Consider the following 18,817-nt stretch of genomic DNA (forward strand, 5'->3'; position numbering starts at 1 on the left):
TCTCTCTCCCTCTCTCCCACTTTTTTCGGCTATGTTCGGATGGACATGTAAACGAAATAGATATTGACTTGAGGTTCTATGTATTTGACACATTGTGCAAGGCTCGCTCGTTCACTCTCTCCTTCTCTATCTTTCGTTCGGTTTTTTGTATCGGCGCACATGCAACAGCACCCATTCGCTGGGCAAACGATTGCAAAAAAGACGACCGACACAAAGTGAGACAGAGAGAACAAGTAAGAAAGATATAAATTGTTTCAAGTAGAGCAAAAAAAAAAAACCAGCAACAACAACATGTAAAACAATCCAGAATGGATGGGCTTACATTTCATTGCCGCATTTGACATGCACTTACACATTTATATTCAGCATGTATTGATAGCGCAACAAAGCACAGCCGTTCGAACTAATACAACAGCCCCCCAATAGTTTCTCTAGTCTATATACATCGCGATTGTCAAATCGAACCCGGAACTGTTTGCGCGCTCAAAAAATTGTGCTGTATGCTTTTGCTGTCTGTGTGTGCTGCATACCCTTTTAAATATCGTTTCACCAGTTTACCTTGTCTATACGATGTCAGTTGCATTTGTATGCGTGGTACAAGCATTCAAACAAAAGCACACACACACGTCATGGTATTGGTACAATCCATCAGCTGATTTAATGCGGATACAACATACGTTATCTAAAACTGTCTAATGCAATGTGATTTCTTACCGTTTATATCAAACGACATAGAATACAATTTTTTCATCGTTTCAAACATTTTCTTTTTCTTCACACCAATCTGGTGGTTTAATCTAAAAAGACATTCAAATTGTTTTATTTAATTTATTCGACTCACTATCTAATCAATGTTTATTATTGTTCATGATTCATCGCACAAAATAAATACAGTATCTAATTGTAATTTTGTTTATATTTATTAGGAAAGATATTCAATTATACCATTTTTTTAAAATTTGTTATTCATTTTTAGAATGAAATTGATCGCTTATTGACGAAACAAAAAAAAAATACCGATCATTTTAATTGTCTGTAGAGCTGTTTTTCGTATACAATTTTTTCCCGTTTCTTATAACATTATTTGGATTTCTGCTATTTCTTTTCGTCTCGCTTTTCGCTGTCACATAAGAACTATTTAGAATACTGTACTGAATACTGAGCTCAAAACACTATTTTTTTTAAAATAGGAAAAACACATTTTTGTGTTTAAATTTTGAAAAATAAAAAAAATAATCACCGATTTACACCACCGATAATATCATGTAGATAATATCATTTCAGGTATTTATTTTATGAAAATTAATTCGAAAAAACTTAAATATCAAATTCTTTAAAAAAATCGAAAGAAAATGAAAATTGATTTGAATGTTGGTTACCAGTCAAATTTATCAGAAAAGTTATAAAAACGTAGCACAAAAAAGAAAGAATGTTTGGAATTAAATTTTCCAATTATTTTACTTTGAAAAATCTTTATTGCAAAGGTTTGCTCAAACTGATCGAACTTGAAAATGGCAAAAAAACATTTGTTCTCAATTTTTGATCACTACTGTATAATTTGCGGTGTCCTACAATGGTCCATCCATAAAAATGCAAATAATCCGGGGGGTTGGGAATGGTACTTTTATAAACACACAACTATAATTCAAGTTAAATACCATTTTATTTGATTTTATGTCACAAGTTATATTCCCTGGTACAATCTTACATTTAAATGTAAAAATAATTTAGATCTAGCAGTTTCTTTTATAAATAATAATAATTTGTTTGCAATTTGTTTGTAAGCATGAATTGATATCATAAAAATAAATCGGTGTTTATTTTAAAAATCTAATTAGTCAGTTTTTATTTTTGGAAATTCAGAAAAAGGGTCAAATCATTCGATTTCTTAATCGAAAAAATAAAATATCTGAATTAAAAACAGAAAGTGGTGGTTTAAAATCGGCGATGAATAAAAAATGGGAACATGATTATAGTTCAGAAATTATGTGGAGTGCTCATGTGTGCAATTTCTGAATTATTTGAACAGTATAAAAGGGAAGAGATTGAATCGAAATTCAAATTTTGTACAACTATAAAACTTGTCGTACCATTCAATTCATCTGGTTAAACTTTTGTGTTAATAGCATCAAATTAATGCTACATAATCTCTGGCGGTCGATCATCGACGCAAATTGGGCAAGTGTTGTTTGAAAATTGAATTAAAAATTGGAAATCGTTAAAAAAAATTCGTTCGCTAGAAAATGGCACCTGAATTCCGGCCGTGTGTGATTCGGTCGGCAAATTTTCTTGGTATACCAACGCTGAGTAGTTGTTCTTTGCTTTGATCGACTATGTTTGGATGATAAAATGTGACCGCCTCCCAGCATATTTCCGTCAACTTTGGTATTTGTGTCCATATTTTATGCAAATCATTTTTCCGTACCACATCACGCGTATTAGTTGTTACACCGCCAAAGATGTACATTAAACCATTACCAACGGCGGCCGCATCATGAAAATACAGTACATATGGTAATTTTGATTTGGTTAATAACTGCCATTGATGTGTGGATAAATTAAATTTCCAAATATCATCGAAATAGAGTCCATCTTGCTTCGAACCACCGGCAATGATCACCTCAATGCCATTGTCGCCCGGCTGCTGAACACACGAATGAAAACGTCGTGCTTCCGGATAGCCACCATTTTCCTTTATCGCCAAATCTGGCTTGGTTGGAATAAAAGTAAATCGATTTTGATGGAAATTGTACACCGGTATGCGGTCCATATCGAATGATGTGTCTTGCGTTCCACCACCAAATATGTATATATAGTCGTCATCGTACGCAATTTCCTGTCGATATCGACCTTTTGGATCGTCTCGGATATTTTCATTTGATTGATACAATAATTCCCACGTGCGTGTATTTAGATTAAGTCTGTTGGTGATTGCAGAAAATGTTCATTTTAGTATTTTCAATTTTTCGATTTGAAATGGAGAAAATAGGATTTTTTCTTTTCTATATTACCTATGAATATCACATGTAAAGTCGTGACCGCTTGTGCCACCTAACATTTTTTTTAAAATGAAAATTAACGATCAATATTGCTTGAAATAAATCAGAAGATTTCGTAAGAATTACCAAGCACATATAAATAATGTCCACGAACTAATATTGATTGTCCATATAATTCCTCAGGTCGGTCACCACGAGTTGGCAATTTTTCGATCTTCCGAAATCCGTACGGCCATATCAAATAGGTTTCATTCGATCTCTTTTCACCAAATGGAAATCCGGTTCCTCCATACAACTAGCGATTGAAAGAAATAATAAAAAAAAAATCATTTTTATTGAATTTCGTATCAAAATATATATTGAATATATGAAGAAAAAAAATATATTTCCCGATTTCAAAAACAGTTTTCCATTGAAAATGTTGATTATTATTTAATATGGAATATTGAGATATTGTAAATGATTTTTTTTTCTAATTTCGATTTTAGTTTACAAATCGATATGGAAAGTCTCACTAAATACAAAAGATAATCTGGAGAATAAAAAAAATAAAAAAAATTAAGAATTAACATTAAATCTCATTTAAAACTGCAGATGGCTTCAGGGAAATTCAAATCTACGATAAGAAATTTTGTTATTCACGCTATAATGCCATAACGTGATATTTACATGTTCTCGAAAGAATAAAATGTATTTGAACGCCATACATACACTCAAATTTGCCATGAATCTCGACGTCATTTGGCGATGAATAATTTGTTAATAATAAAACACCAAGGATGTTAAGAATTCTAAAGAAACAGATTATTTCACTAAAAAAAGAAGGTCGCTGAAGTCGAAATCTGCTAGTTGTGTGTAATTTTCATATTTAAGGTGAATTATTTGATTTTTTCTGTGAAAATATTGAATAGTAATTTGTTATAAATGTCTCATTTTATAACATCACCCTTTTTGGAAACATATTGACGTACAAATTTCATTCAATTTATATACATTTGAATCTAATACGAAATAAAAAAAGGTCCGAAATATCTGAGAATCAGATACATCTGATTTAAGGTTCAATTTTTACATCTAATTAAAAAAAAGACCTATATTGTAATTGGAGTTGATATAAAAATGGCAGCAAATGATGAAATATTTCAACGATTACGGCCATACTACTACGAAATTTAGTGATCACCAAAACCATTAAAAATGATCAAATACCTACCACAAGACAATTATCTTTCAAGGTGAGTGCATTTGACACGGACTCTTTTGGCATTTCTTCTGAATTCGATGAAAATACTATGCTCCATTTTTTTGTTAAAAAGTTAAATTTCAATAGTTCCGGCAATAGTTTTGTGTCAATGTCTGGGTTATAACCTGCAAACAAAATCAATCGAAAATCGTTAAAATTCCAAATAAAATGAAACACCACAAAATTATTGTCCAAATACCTCCAAATGAGAATAGATCACTTTCGTTGGCTACACATCGATGTCCGCTGCGTGCTTTTGGTATGCAATTAATGCCGCGTCCAATGCTTGATTTGCCATATTTTTTATATTGGCACTGTGTTAATTCAAATGGTCGAAATTCGTACATGGTTGGTGTTTGGGTGAAGTTTGGATCGTGATGATCCTGGTACCTGTTGTATTGTCGTTTTCGTTGCCGGACACAATGCCAATCCAAAAATGTACGCCACCAATGTGACAGCGTAGCCGGCGTCAATATAAACCAATTTATCAAATGGGCAATCAATACAATTGCTGTTGTATATAAAAAACTATTAGATTTCATATTTATTTATAATAATTTAAAACGTTTTCTTTTTTCTGTTTGAATTGTAAAATGCACAGTGTTTGTAGCGCGGCGTCGCGTGGTAAATTGATATGGCCAAAAAAAAAAACACTGACACATTCGATGCACGAAATTGATAGTAGTGGCGGTATCAATGATGCAATATCAAATGTCATTCACGAAAAATCGCGATCACATCTTATGTCAAACACTCATAAATTGCAACAATTAAGTTGTGATTCAAAATCGATGAAATGTCATTTATATAGCACCATTAAAGCGATTATGCATTCTGAAATAGTCGGACTTGGTCTTTATCACAAATGAAACCACCAAATTGAGTGTATTGTTCCGCCAATTCGTATCAAATGTGTTACAAGAATAACCTAAGAAATTGAACTGAAACTTAATGATTTTGTGAATGCGGTGAGCGCGATGCACGGTTGAAATAAAACAAAAACAAAACTGCTGCTGAATTGAGTATTTTGATAGTTCATATGCATAGCTGTGCATATTTTTTAATGGCACCGACAGAGAGAGAGAGAGGAATAAACCTATTTTTGTGGTCTTGATTGCTGTTGTTTTCTTTGTTGTTATGTAGAAGAAAAAAAAAACCGTGTTTCTCTTCCTCTTCTTCATTCGCGATTAACTTTTACTTTTAACCTTGTCATTACATCAAATTGACCAATATTTGTTTGTTGTTGGAGTTTGGTGTTCGCAGTTCGGTGTTGTTATTTTGTTGTGGTAAACGCTCGCGCGTTTGCCAATCGCTCACGACCGCTCGCCAACGGCTACGTGTATATTAACATGGAACCGAAAAAAATATATATATTCAATTTTTTTTTTCTCGCACAAATTATTGACCCATAAATAGTTGTGCAATTGACAATCAGAATCGGCGATTGATTTTTGGATTTGCGTGTGTATAATGTGTGACGCATCATTTAATCAATACAAACAAAGAAAAAAGTACAAAATTTTTTTGGTTGGAAAATAAAATAAAATTGAAATACTTGCATGCTGTGATTATTCGGTGTCCGAAATTTCTTTGTTGCACTGTCTACTCTACAATGCAATTTTTGAAACGTCAAAATAATTCAGAGTGTATTCTTGAAGAGCCACGGATCTTTTTACTACGTTGCACCATTTATCAGCGAAAGTTCGAAAATCAATTCTTTTTTTATTCTTTTTTTATTCTTTTTTTATTCTTTTTTTATTCTTTTTTTAATCTTATTGATTTTTCTTTCTATTCTTATTTTTTTCTATTAAATTGTATGTTTAAGCACCCTAATAGATATGTTTTTTTCTACATAAATCTTTTTTTTTTTTTTGTTTTTGATGTTCTTGTCAATAGCTCAAAATTCTGTCAGATGAAGCCCAAACATGTGCTAAGCCCAACTCTAACAAATACCGCAAGTTATGCGTGAATTTCGAGAGAAAGAGAGAAAGAAATAAAAGAGACAATGTTCTGTGTGAGAACAATAACCGCATCAGTAGTAGTTACTTGTGTATGCCTCAATGTGCTCTCTTTCGTTCGTCATGCACAAATCCATTATATACCACTGTCTGTCTCTTTCACTCACTCTCTCTCTCTCTATATATATATACTCTCTGTATCCATCACTTGTGATTGTTTCTTCCGTTCCATTCGTACGACTGGTGTATTTGACATTTCTATACTTGAACTTATGCATACTTATGCTCCCTTTCACATTCAATACCATACGAAAAGAATACAAAAAAAAACAGCCGATGTCTCTTTCACACACGTCAAATCAGCCAAATTATTACACAATGTCATATGTGTACAGATATTAGTTTTCGATTTACAGCCAACAACCAAAAAGAATTTTACAAAAACTATACAATCCTTTTTGAGCAAATTTCTTCTTCTTCTTTTTTTGGTGTAGTGTGTTGGCTCACTTTGCTGTGGAAGAAAAAGAGAAACCAACAACAATAATACGAGATTCGCACGCTCACCAGTGCAGATCGAGAGAGTGTGTATGTTTGTGGATAGAAAAAAAAATCAGTTGTTTTGTGTTGAGGATATATACGAAACGGGATTACATATTCAAATCAGTTAATTTGTACCTTTCTTTTTCTTCGGTTTTAATTGATCATCAGCCATTCAGAAAAATTTGTTACTGCTGTTGACACATACACACACAGAGAGAGAGAGAGATGTGCATTTAATTAAAACCAATCTGTGCATAGTCACACGCAAAAAAATACGCCAATCGAGAGAAAAAAACAAATAAAGAAAAAAAGAACAATAATATCATAAAATGGATTTATCATGGGCAAATGTGTGATAGTGAATACGAAGCTTGTTTGCATTTGTCATTGATGGACTTTATTAGATTTACGGTATTTCTCTTGTCGTCGCTGTCGCCGTCATCGACGTTGTTGTTTTTTTTATTGACGGACATATCAAACGTAAATACATGCATAGGATGATCGCATTGTGTAAATGATTATTATTGGTGTATCTTTGGGCCAACATTGTGGTGGTCATCGTCGTCGTCATCCGTCATTGTCGATTTACTTAATCGCCTGTGCTAATATTATTAAACGAATTCATTATCACTCATAAAAATCAATGTGTTTAACACACCAATTTGCACATATACAAATAAAAACGTAACAAAAAAAAAGAGAATTAGTGTCGCACTAGGAATTATACTGTTTACAAAAACAACCGAAGAGAAAGGGAGAGATTGGGTGAGAAGGGAGATGAAAAGAAAAATATGAAAAACAATTACTTCAGAAATTCAATTGCGTTAATGCAGCATAAGCAAACGAGTGCGCTTTATTATAAGGTCACGTCATCAAAAAATTGTTGTTTATATTTTTTGTTCGCCATCCGAAAAGTGTAAGTTTTTTTAGAAAGAAATGACCAAAATGTCAAAATTGAAGTGAACACGAAACAAAATTAGAAATATTTTCGCCCATATATTTGAAACAACCACAACGAACAAAAAAAATGATTTAATTTTATCGACTGCGTAGATGTTAATCGTCTTGAAAACAAGTATTTGCAAATTGATTTTTTTAATTGGAATAAAATCGACGGTTTAATGTAAATAAATCGATGGCCAGAAAAATAAATTATTGAAAATCATTTAAAATCGGAATAACTGTAAAGAGAGAAAAACAGCGGTAGCAGCGCTTCACAGTGTAGTCGTAATCTTTTTACTGGAAATGTACTGATTTTGAAGTGTGTCGATTATTTTTGTTTATCTAAAAGTCCAAAATGTGCGAGAAAAATGAACGAAAATAACAACTTTTGGAAAGGCGTGCGATATCAATTCGGTGCTTTCTAGACTTTATTTTTTATTTTAAGCGTCATTTCTGTAATAGAAATGTATAATCCGATTCTTATTATGAGTCAATTCGTCGAAATTCAATTGATAATTTCATCATAAAACAAGATTATTGCAAACCCATTTCTGTTTATTAAAAAAATAATCCCTCTCTCTCTCTCTGTGTGTGTTTCGATCAACAGATAAATTCTCTATTCGAAGCTTGTCAGTGGTATGCATCACAATCTGGAATGTGTGGCGTATAGATAACGAACAGAGCAACAACAACCACCAAAAAAAAAGATTCAGTGAATAAAAACCGAACGAAAAAAGGGAAGATAGTCCGAGAAGATGTGTGTGAGTGTGAGTGTTACATGGGTTGTTATGCATTTTACACGATTGACTGATTGATTGGTTTGCATTCAAATTCTTTGAAGCGAAATCAAATCGTTAGACGAAACGGTTTAATCAACACATATACACACACCACCCACATAACCGATAATATAACAAAATCAATAGTTCAAATTTGATGGCAATAAATCGAGCGACATTCGACCCCATTTAACCCAAACACTCATCAACGCTGACAGATCAACAACAATATTGCCAAAGCATGTGAATTTACAAAATTCACATACAGAGAACCCGTTGATACGACGCCGCTCCGCTCGATACGCTTTGATTTTCAGTTTTTTTTTTCGGCTCTGCAATTATAACACAACCATTTAATAAACAACAACTAAATCAAAACGTATTAAGAAAATGCCTTGTGAAGCCTGTAACACACAATTTACGGTTTTCAAACGAAAGAAATCATGTACTGAATGCAGGTAAACATTGTTCACATTCCAACGATTTTTTTTTTTCTCTTTGCGTTTGTTGTGAATAAAATTAATTTTGTATTTTTTTCATCGTTTCAGACGACTCTACTGCAGCAATTGCCTCACCAAAAACAAGGAACGAATTTTATGTAAAAGATGTGTCATTTTTACAACACGTCCACTTTCAAAAATTGAATTACTCAAATTAAAAGCAAAAGACTTGATATTCTATTTACAATCAAAGCATATTTCAACAACAGGATGCGTTGGTAAGAAATTAAAATACCATGGCCTTTTCACTTCACCACTGATTTTTTGTTTTTTTCTTCTTCTTATTTGCAGAAAAAGAAGAATTAGTGAATTTGGTACTGATTCACGTTGACAATTCGAATAGTTTTACGCCCGATTCACAACAGTCGCAAACATCATTTTCAATGGGAACCGATCAAAGTGATGACGCCCGATCGACACCATTCGATCAAATACGAAACACATGTCAAAATCTATTTTCAACATTCACCGAGAAAATTGCAGCCGGTTTGTTTCGATTCATTCCATTTTTTTTTTTCATTCCACAACTGCATCTTTCCCTTGCAGTTGTGGTCCATTAATTCGAATTTATTCCTTATAGTCCAATGTCATAATAATGTATCCAATTTTCTTTTTCATTTATAGATTTCAATTTTGATTTCAAGCAAAACCAAAGCGATCGATCAAATGTGTGTGAAGATCAGCCCCGATATAGTAATAGTTTTCGAAATGTAAATTCGTTTAATTCAAATTCGAGCATGAGTAATAATTCGACCACATCGAATAATGGCTATATGAAACCCCAAAGACCCACAACAATGCAAACCTCAGGCGTAAATCAATCGAGTCGTCGTCAATCGTCAAATGTTTTTTCCAATAGTAATAACAATAGCACCGTGATCGGTGGTCAACATTGTCACACAAGTAATTCACAATCATCACCAACGATAACGGGCAATTCGTCGAGTGCCAGTACACCGCCGTCGATGTTAAAATCCATGTCAAGTGATCATTCATTGTCTCGAATAGCAACAACAACAGCAGCTGGTGCCGCCGCCGCTGCTGCTGCTGCCACTGCGGCGAATGGTTCAAAATCACCACAGCCATCGTTATCGACTGCATCAAAGTCGACAAAAACAAAACCGACTTATGTAAAAATTGCCAAATTGTCACAAGTTGAATGTTGTAATGATGCCGGTTCGGGTTGTGAATGTTCAGATGATGAATTGATTACGAAATTCCGTCAAAGTTATGCCGATTCATTGAGTCCGACTGCGCTAACTGTCACCGATGAAAAATCACAGTCAACCGATAATAATAAATCAGATCATTTAACGACGGCATCGTCATCGTCGTCGTCATCAAGTAGTTCGGCAAAACCAACCGAACATGCATCGGACGCTGCACTAAAGGAGGAAGCATCAGCCCTAGAAAGTTCGGATATTTCATCGTTTGAAGATTTAGGTGCGGTGGGTGCGACCAATATGGCCAATGCATTGTCTGCACCAAACGACACCGATAAATGGCAAATTGTGAATCCAACGTGGAATATCGATGATACCGCTTCAACCTCATCTATTATAACCGATGATAAAAATGAAACGGCGAACAGTAGTAGCAACGGTTGCGGCAGTGGCACTTCATACACAACGAATCTACCAAATTCAATTACGGAATTACCTCAGGCGAATACGAATGAAAGCGAGAACCAAAGACAAACACCACACGATGAAATGACAGACATAACATTCCCGCAACAACAACATTCCGCAACCAGTACGCAACAGCGATCGACCACCGAATTGCGTACAAAATTGGAAAAGACATTGAAATCACGTCAAACACATCGGAAAATAACACGACGACAATCCGATGGTATTGTTTATACAGCATCAACAAGCAATTCAAATAATCGAACCGGACGATTTCTGGACGATGTTGATGATGACGATGAGGATTTTTCAAGCACCAGCGAAGATGCATCATCACACAAACGCACCCAGAAATCATGCCGAAAATGTGGCAAAACAAAAGGCGATCTTAAGAAATATATTGCACGATTTCGACATCAATTGGAAACAACAACAACATGTAGTGAAACGGAAATTCGACAACAGTTGGACGCATTTTTAGAATTTTTGGAAAATCATAGCGCCATGTTTGATAGCAAAGACGATGAAAGTAACACGGAACTCGTACAAAGTCCATCACAATTTGTAGCCGACGCCATTGAATTGGAAGAATTTGACGATGACGACTATGATGATGAAGCTGGCATTCATGTATATGGTTCGAATGATGATACAAATACAACAGCACATCCACCAAGACAATTTTTCAATTTGAATACAGTAGAGAAAAAGTAAGTGGTTTTCGTATTTGGCATCCGCTTTTCAATTTTCTCACCCAAAAAAAAAAATCGTTTATTTCGTATTTTGCAGAGAGGAACTAGAAGATTTAAGTGTGAAACAATTGAAAGAAGTGCTCATGTTGAATCGTGTCGATTTCAAGGGTTGCTGCGAAAAAAGCGAACTTCTCGAACGGGTTCAACGGCTGTGGGACGATCTACAAAATTGTCCGGGTAATTTTTCCATTCGCAATTTGTTCAACAAAGACACGTTCGAAAGTGACACTGTACCTACGTCATTGACGTATGTTTTGACACATTTCATTATTTAACTGATCGAACAATGGACCCAGGTATTTTCCACTTTTAAACGTGTCTTTTTGATCACATGTTTTCAATGTCTTGGCTTTATTTCCAACGAGAAAGCCAACAAGGAATTTATTACTTCGAAACAATTACTTTGGTTCTTTTGTTGTAAATGTTTTATGTTTTTGATTTCACAATATTTGTTTTCAGCGGTCGACAAGTTGGCGACAGTGGATCTGTGTAAAATTTGTATGGATGCAGGTGAACATTATCCATTCCAATGAATTTCCTTAAATTTCGATTAAAATTAAAGATAATAATAATTTTTTTGTTTTTGCAGCGATCGAATGTGTTTTATTGGAGTGTGGTCATATGGCAACGTGCACTAATTGCGGCAAAGTTTTAAGTGAATGCCCGATATGTCGGCAGTACATCGTTCGTGTGGTGCGATTTTTCAAAGCCTGAAAAAATTATTAAAAATTTGTAATTAGAGCGCCGAAAAAGGCGTCAAACAAAGCTCTCATTGAGCTGTAATCCATTAGACAAAAAAAATTACACATATTAGGCACTAAAACAAAAATAAATTCGAAATGTAGAGCCAGTCCCCTCTGTCAAAAAAGGGACGCATCACCAACAAAGCGATTGTCCGTGTGTGATAAGTGTTGATTGTGATGTTAAAAAAAAACGCAAACAAAATGGATATCATTTCAGATATCACTGAAATGCAGCGGGCGGTTTGTGTAAATTAAAGCATAAAACAATAGAATAACAAAAGAAAAAGAGCAAAACATTTGCTGCCGAATGAAAAAAAGAAATCATGTTATTTTCGTTGGTTTTCGAAACCGAAAAATCGCTACGCTTGTTCAAAATTCTCGATTCAAATTTAATGAAATAGATTAAAGTACCCTATTTAAACTACTTTTTTGCTAGAGATAGAAAGGTATATTTTTATTAGAACAAATTTCATTTTATTGATATTCGTCACCGGTGCGGTGCGAATCAATTCCTTTTTTGTTTTGTTTTGTTGTTGAGTCAAACTTTTCAGACATGAACATTATGAATATATAGTTAATTATACATATATATATAGATATATTTTTTTTTTGCAAAAAAAACCATTGATCTTTCAACATCGTCTTCTCATTTTCAATTTAATTGTGATTTGAATTTACTATCAAATAATCAACAAAATCAACTTTATTTTTCTCGAAGAAATTTAAACACACATACATAACACAGTCATTACATAAGTAAAACTAAAACTAATAATTAATGAATGAATAAAAAAAAAACAAATGAAGCATAAAACATAGAGTTCCTTTTGTATTTAATGATAAAATATTTAATTGTAAAAATTATTATGAAATGAACAAATTACGATGAAAAAAATGAACAGAACAGACCCGAACAGCTCGACAATTTATTTCATTCAAGCTTATTCAAGACAAAGCCACAATACAACATTTAGCAACAAAAAAAATGATGAAACATTTATAACATTTTATTTTTGTTTCCGTTTCTTGTCACTTATTGTTTGTATTTGAAATAAATAACCCAAAAATTAATTATACATATTAACAAAAACAAACATATTTATGTACTAAACACACACACAGTGTGCGAGTTCATTTAAACAGAAAAATAGACCAAAATAAAATTTATTCAAAATCAATCCGTTTTTTTTTTATCAATCCTCTTTTATGAATCAATTTCATTTTACTATAATTATTCTAAAAACACAGGGAATGACTGCCAATTAAAAAATTTATTATTTATTCACCGTCTGATCACAGACTGAATTTATCACAAAATTTTGTACAATACCATTCACCAGAATATCCAGCTACCAGCCTTGTCGATTTCGGAGCAGCAGATATCGATTGTGTTCATTGTTTTAATTTCTAATTTTTCAATACAATTTTTATAAAAAGTACAGTTTTCACCGTTCAACAAATTACTTCTAAAAATATGTTTCGATGCTGATTCTAAAAACTTTTCTCTTATGCAATTAAAATTCCTACAAGCTACGTAAAATGATTGGTTATGTGCATATTCCGATGTAAATGTTCTAACTCTAATTAGTTCTGCATTTCTTAAATTTCTTTGGTTTACGTTATAAAAAAATTAGCTACAATTGAGGGGTTCCGAGGAAAAATGTTACGTAGAAAAGTTCCGTGGAAAAATGTTCGGGAGCTAAATGATATCATTTGGCAAAGCTAATTGGTATCAAATAGCTCTTCTAAATGATACCAAATACCTCAACTAAAGCTATTTGGTATCAATTAGTTAGGCTATTTGGTACCAATTAGCTTTGCCAAATTATATCATTTAGCTCCCGAACATTTTTCCGCGAAACTTTTTTACGTAACATTTTTCCTCCAAACCCCTCAATTTGTTTGTCTATTTTAAATAAGTGAAATATCGATCAAAATTGGACGCCTAGAAATAATTAATAATTGAGTTTTTATTAAATTTTTAATTTTTAAAATAGCCAAATCCAACCATCAAAAGACTTTTATTGAAGACCTACTTTCTATAGAATTTCTATTGGGATGACAATGACTTCATTTTTTCTGTATTCTTTTCTGAAAAATGACCAAACATTCTACATTCTTTTCAATTGATCTTAAAGTATATTCTTATTATTAGATGAGAATATCTCATCTTCACAAATATGAATTGAAGCTTAAAACATGATTGTTTTAATTATCGATTTCAATTCTTCTCTAAATCAAACAAAAAATACACACTTGAAGCAGATTGATATAAACAAACAAACTTTTTTTTAAAATGAGATTAAACAAACAAAACTGGAGCAAATCATCTGAATCTAATACGCATGGTATTTTATCACAAAGACTTTAGAATATTTAGATTTTTTTTGAATTTAGACAGTGAAATTTATCTTCATCACTATTGTAAATGTATTGATTTTGTTTCAATTCCATTTTCGATTACTTTCTTTCTGAATTGCATCTGTTATTTCATGAGCCTGCATCAATCTTAATGTCTTTTGAACCAATTTGAATACCAGTGAATAAATAAAATGGAATTAAGTTTTTTTTAAATAAAAGCATAAAATACTTTCAGAGTGTATTTGAAACACATCTATACATAAAAAATTGTCACAGAGATTGAAAGGAATAAAAAAAAATATGCCTCCTGCCAGGATCGAACTAGCGGCCTCTGGTTTTCATGTTTGTTCTTTCAATACAAGACCAGCGCTCTGCCACTGAGCTAAGGAGGCTTCTTGATGTTCGAATGCTTATGTTTCTATTGAATTATCTCACGTGTAATTTATGTTAAGTGATTCGTATATTTTTGAATGAATTGATGGAATGAAACGGCGGATGATGCAAATCTTCTTTTCTTCTGTGAAATGAAGCAATCACAGATGCGTTTTTATACAAAATTAAAATTGATGCTTTGAATTAATGCCACAATTACGCTATATGATATATTTTAACATTTTCTGCGCATAAAGTGAAGAAAAAAATTTAAGGCTTGGTACCGATACTAACTAAGTGCCAGTGCAAAATATCATATAATTAATCTCAAGTTTTTTTTCAACATGGTGAGAAAAATACATTTAAACATTTAAAAATAACTTCATCTACATTCGGTTGTGTTTGTTTATTTCGTTCCAAGTAAACAAACTTTTTATTTGCATTGATTGATTCGCTCATCCGATTCCGACGATCAATACCACCTTGCAAACGTTGCGTTCTTCTCATTTTTATTTCAGAATCAATCGTTTTTCCGATATCAAGTGCGATCAATTTACCATTTATTTTTGCATGTTTTTGTAACGGTGATTATGAAGTTTTTCGCTAACTTTAAGTACAACTTGCCGACAATTACTATAAACCATCACACATTGTTTTTATCAAAATTAATCCATTTGAAATGAATTTGCTCCTAATGAGACTGTGTGACTGAATAAATTTGTAAGCCTCCTTAGCTCAGTGGCAGAGCGCTGGTCTTGTATTGAAAAGACAAACATGAAAACCAGAGGCCGCTAGTTCGATCCTGGCAGGAGGCATATTTTTTATTTATCATCTCACTTCAATGTGAACACGAATATTATTCAGCGTACAAAAACCGACATTAAATTGTCAACATTCTATGCAAATTATATTTGCAACTTCAACTTAAGAATTTATTTGGTTTGGACACTATGTGTTTTACATTTCTAGTGAGTTTTCAAAAACAATTGTAACAAATCAATAATGCCTGTGGTATAATGCTGTCGTCTACATGGATCTATTTTTATACACATACACAATGTACAAAGAGCGACCATTTCGAGACAACAAGAAAACCATTCAAAATATTTCGAACGATATAAAACGCAATAGAAAAATGTTTTCGATTTTTTTTTGTTGACATGACATTCGCATAAATGGTGTTTCTGGCATTTTTATTGGTTATTTCCATTTGAAAGTAAGTGCATTCCAAATGAATCAGTGCTAAATCTGATTTACGTCCACGTGGTCAGTGTGCTTTGGTGTGTATGTGAGGTAATACACGCTCATATACGGAATGGATGGAGGAAGTAAATGTGGCGCCGTGGCTTAGTTGGTTAAAGCGCCTGTCTAGTAAACAGGAGATCATGAGTTCGAATCTCGTCGGGGCCTACCTTGCTCGCAAGGAATATTTTTTTTTCTTTTTTTTTTATTTTTTTTTTTCACGACAATATTATTCGTTATAAAATTAAATGTTATTCAATTATTTTAAAATATATTTCCAAAATATACAGTATTATTGCAGTAATCAGTTTCGACATTTTTCAATGAATGAATGATGAATTGGAGAATGTAAAAAAAATTGAATCACGTCAAATCGATTTTTTTCTTCTTGAAAGCATTTCTCTCGCCTTGTTTTATTTTCTAGATGGTTTTTACATTTCGCAATGAAAAAAATGCGAGGTTTATCATCCAAAATCGAAAGATTGTTAAGAAAGTGTGTTTTTCATAGAGATTGAGAAGAATTGTGTGGGTTCGATAAAAATATCTGATTCCGTCATCGAAATGATTTGATACCATTCCATTGAACAATTATTCCATACATTTGGTCACGCATTCATCGACAAGTGAATCACTAATCGAAAAATGTCGATATAAAAAACAAATCGCCGTATTTAATTTGATACAAAAACTTCAAAGTAGTGTAAATTAGCTCTGGGATAATAGCGAATGGACGAATGAATTTTCTTCATTAACACTGAATTCACAAGTGCTATTTACAATTTTCAAGGTCAAAAGAAGAACATAAGATTTTGTACAATAAGTGCGAGTAAATGGTATGAATTCAACATTTTATGATAGACGTTTTATCTATTCACACCGGTGGTAGATAGCAAAATTGTTATTTATTCATTTATTTGTGATTTATCCAAATGCAAAAGATAACAAGATTATGAGAATTGTATCATATTTGTACTTCAAGATTTGTTTATAATTTGATTGGAGTCTCATCTAATATTGCTTTTTTGACAAATTTAAAAAAAAAATTGAATGAAAATGTATCTAATCTCTTCCGAAGTTATGCGTATCAACCGGTTGATCCATACGAATAATGCGTTCACCAACATTGAAATAAGCTTCATATTCAATAGTATTCGGTGTTGTATCGTAATGATAATGTCCGCCCCATTTATTGTCCACCGACAAACTGTGAAAATGTTGTACTCTTAAATCCAAATCCATGTCGTCCGACAGAAATGTTCCCACCGCCACCAAAGTTCCGGGTATGTCATAAAATTTCAGCCAGTTATTTAGATCGTCATCGTTCAATAATGGTACTTTGGAGAAATCACGCATCACATGCTGATGGGCATTGCCATTTTTCAGAAGAAAAACACCACCAACACCTAGTTTTTTTTTTTCAAATATGAAATTAAGAAACGGGCACAGATGTATGGGATAGTATGACTTACCAACGTGTTTATCACCAAATGCCGCTTTAACCGCCTTTCGACATACAGTGATGAAATCTTCGGTGCCCACACGTTTTTTGCATTTTACATGAAGCACCTAGAAACACGGAATATTGCATTCACATTATGAAATTTAAGTATTTCAACCTCGTTTTTTACCAATACCTTTCCGCTTTGACCTTCACACAGATAGAAATTTGCCAAAAGTGCAAATCGAGTTTCAAGATGTGGAACTTTGATGGTTTCACACAATTCCTCACCGGGTGTAACACGGGCGATGCGAGTTCCATTCACAATGGTCCCATCGCTGTTCACTTTTAAATTGAAAATACCCTGCAATTTGAAAATCATACGGAATCTCTTTCGCATAACATAACAACTTTATCAAATAATTCAGCTACCTCACAATTGGAATTGATCAATGGATGTGGCCCTGCACCGGCACCACATACATAAACACTTTCAACATTTGGTAGTGCTTTTCGTGCAATATCAGCCAAGTCATAGATTTTTGTGCGATCAACAAGTGGTAACAAATACGGTGGACCGCCGGCATCAATGATCGTCGGACTACCAGACAAACCGCATGCTGGTAAATTAAATGGAGCCGCAGTTAAATCCGGACATTCCACTTCGTTGATTGATACTTCGGTAAAGTTTTCGTTTAAACCAGTTGAGAGCGCTGTTGCCATAGAAATTATAAACGATTGAGACAAACGTACAAACAAATGTACAAACAACTTACCGCTTGTCATTTCAGAAAAACTTGGCACATGAAGCGCTTTTTCCGTCCATCGTAATTTTTCTACAGCAATCGCAGCCATGTTTCAATAATGAAATTTCACTTTAAACTAAAAATAATTGTAATTATTTCAAATGGGTTTGTTGAATTGAGAAAATCTAAATTTTTTTAAAAATATTCTACCAAATGCGAATAAAAGGAAAAAATGAATGAACCAATCAAAAGTGAAAAAAATTAATGTTCACTATAAAACGTATAATCCAAACCAGCCACGTCGAACCGAAAAGATTAAATGTCAAAAAATTAATATTCGCACCTCATTTATTAATCAGCGTATTTATGATAAAATATTGTAGCTGATGATGTTAAGTTCGCGTGATACACCTGATTTTAATTGAAGTTATACAACATTCTGATTATTTTATGGCATTATTATTATTTAATGATTCAAAACAAAAACCAAGTATGACGTTTTTTTATTAGCGATAAAAATTGGGTATAACTTGATGATTGTGATGCCAAAATATTTTTGTTGGGTCAAAGA

General features: G+C 33.0%; 3 protein-coding genes and 3 non-coding genes across 9 annotated transcripts; 3 read left to right on the forward strand and 3 right to left on the reverse strand.

Moving 5' to 3' along the window:
- Nucleotides 1-1,644: 1,644 nt before the first annotated feature.
- On the reverse strand, nucleotides 1,645-6,202 carry LOC116339739 (kelch domain-containing protein 10 homolog). The gene is made up of 6 exons (XM_031765810.1): nucleotides 5,798-6,202; nucleotides 4,442-4,753; nucleotides 4,213-4,367; nucleotides 3,126-3,294; nucleotides 3,012-3,051; nucleotides 1,645-2,921 (listed from the first exon to the last, which is right to left on the reverse strand). The coding sequence occupies exons 2-6, from the start codon at nucleotides 4,587-4,589 to the stop codon at nucleotides 2,237-2,239; spliced, it is 1,197 nt and encodes a 398-aa protein (XP_031621670.1). The 5' UTR covers nucleotides 4,590-4,753; nucleotides 5,798-6,202; the 3' UTR covers nucleotides 1,645-2,236.
- Nucleotides 6,203-6,510: 308 nt separating this feature from the next.
- On the forward strand, nucleotides 6,511-13,152 carry LOC116339501 (putative uncharacterized protein DDB_G0285119). 4 transcript variants are annotated; one of them, XM_031765534.1, is made up of 8 exons: nucleotides 6,511-6,785; nucleotides 8,290-8,919; nucleotides 9,010-9,179; nucleotides 9,253-9,447; nucleotides 9,586-11,302; nucleotides 11,382-11,521; nucleotides 11,804-11,854; nucleotides 11,934-13,152. In XM_031765534.1, the coding sequence occupies exons 2-8, from the start codon at nucleotides 8,852-8,854 to the stop codon at nucleotides 12,056-12,058; spliced, it is 2,466 nt and encodes an 821-aa protein (XP_031621394.1). In that variant the 5' UTR covers nucleotides 6,511-6,785; nucleotides 8,290-8,851; the 3' UTR covers nucleotides 12,059-13,152. The 4 variants fall into 4 exon arrangements, with proteins under 4 accessions (XP_031621394.1, XP_031621558.1, XP_031621311.1 ...); XM_031765698.1 differs by having other exon boundaries at nucleotides 6,511-6,781; XM_031765451.1 differs by lacking the exon at nucleotides 6,511-6,785 and adding an exon at nucleotides 6,802-7,656.
- A 1,597-nt stretch (nucleotides 13,153-14,749) lies between these two features.
- Nucleotides 14,750-14,840, reverse strand: Trnat-ugu. Its single transcript is given in 2 exon segments — nucleotides 14,750-14,785; nucleotides 14,805-14,840. It is a non-coding gene; the product is annotated as a tRNA-Thr (tRNA).
- A 704-nt stretch (nucleotides 14,841-15,544) lies between these two features.
- Nucleotides 15,545-15,635, forward strand: Trnat-ugu. The gene is given in 2 exon segments: nucleotides 15,545-15,580; nucleotides 15,600-15,635. It is a non-coding gene; the product is annotated as a tRNA-Thr (tRNA).
- Nucleotides 15,636-16,156: 521 nt separating this feature from the next.
- On the forward strand, nucleotides 16,157-16,230 carry Trnat-agu. The gene has a single exon. It is a non-coding gene; the product is annotated as a tRNA-Thr (tRNA).
- A 690-nt stretch (nucleotides 16,231-16,920) lies between these two features.
- LOC116337174 (ester hydrolase C11orf54 homolog) lies at nucleotides 16,921-18,567 on the reverse strand. Its single transcript, XM_031761556.1, has 6 exons — nucleotides 18,457-18,567; nucleotides 18,277-18,382; nucleotides 17,933-18,213; nucleotides 17,697-17,864; nucleotides 17,532-17,628; nucleotides 16,921-17,465 (listed from the first exon to the last, which is right to left on the reverse strand). Exons 2-6 carry the CDS (start codon nucleotides 18,353-18,355, stop codon nucleotides 17,122-17,124), a joined length of 969 nt encoding a protein of 322 aa, XP_031617416.1. The 5' UTR covers nucleotides 18,356-18,382; nucleotides 18,457-18,567; the 3' UTR covers nucleotides 16,921-17,121.
- Nucleotides 18,568-18,817: the final 250 nt, after the last annotated feature.

Source organism: Contarinia nasturtii, unplaced genomic scaffold, assembly GCF_009176525.2.
Source record: "Contarinia nasturtii isolate CC-2019 unplaced genomic scaffold, AAFC_CNas_1.1 Cnas_scaffold_78, whole genome shotgun sequence".
NCBI classification, from domain to species: domain Eukaryota; kingdom Metazoa; phylum Arthropoda; class Insecta; order Diptera; family Cecidomyiidae; genus Contarinia; species Contarinia nasturtii.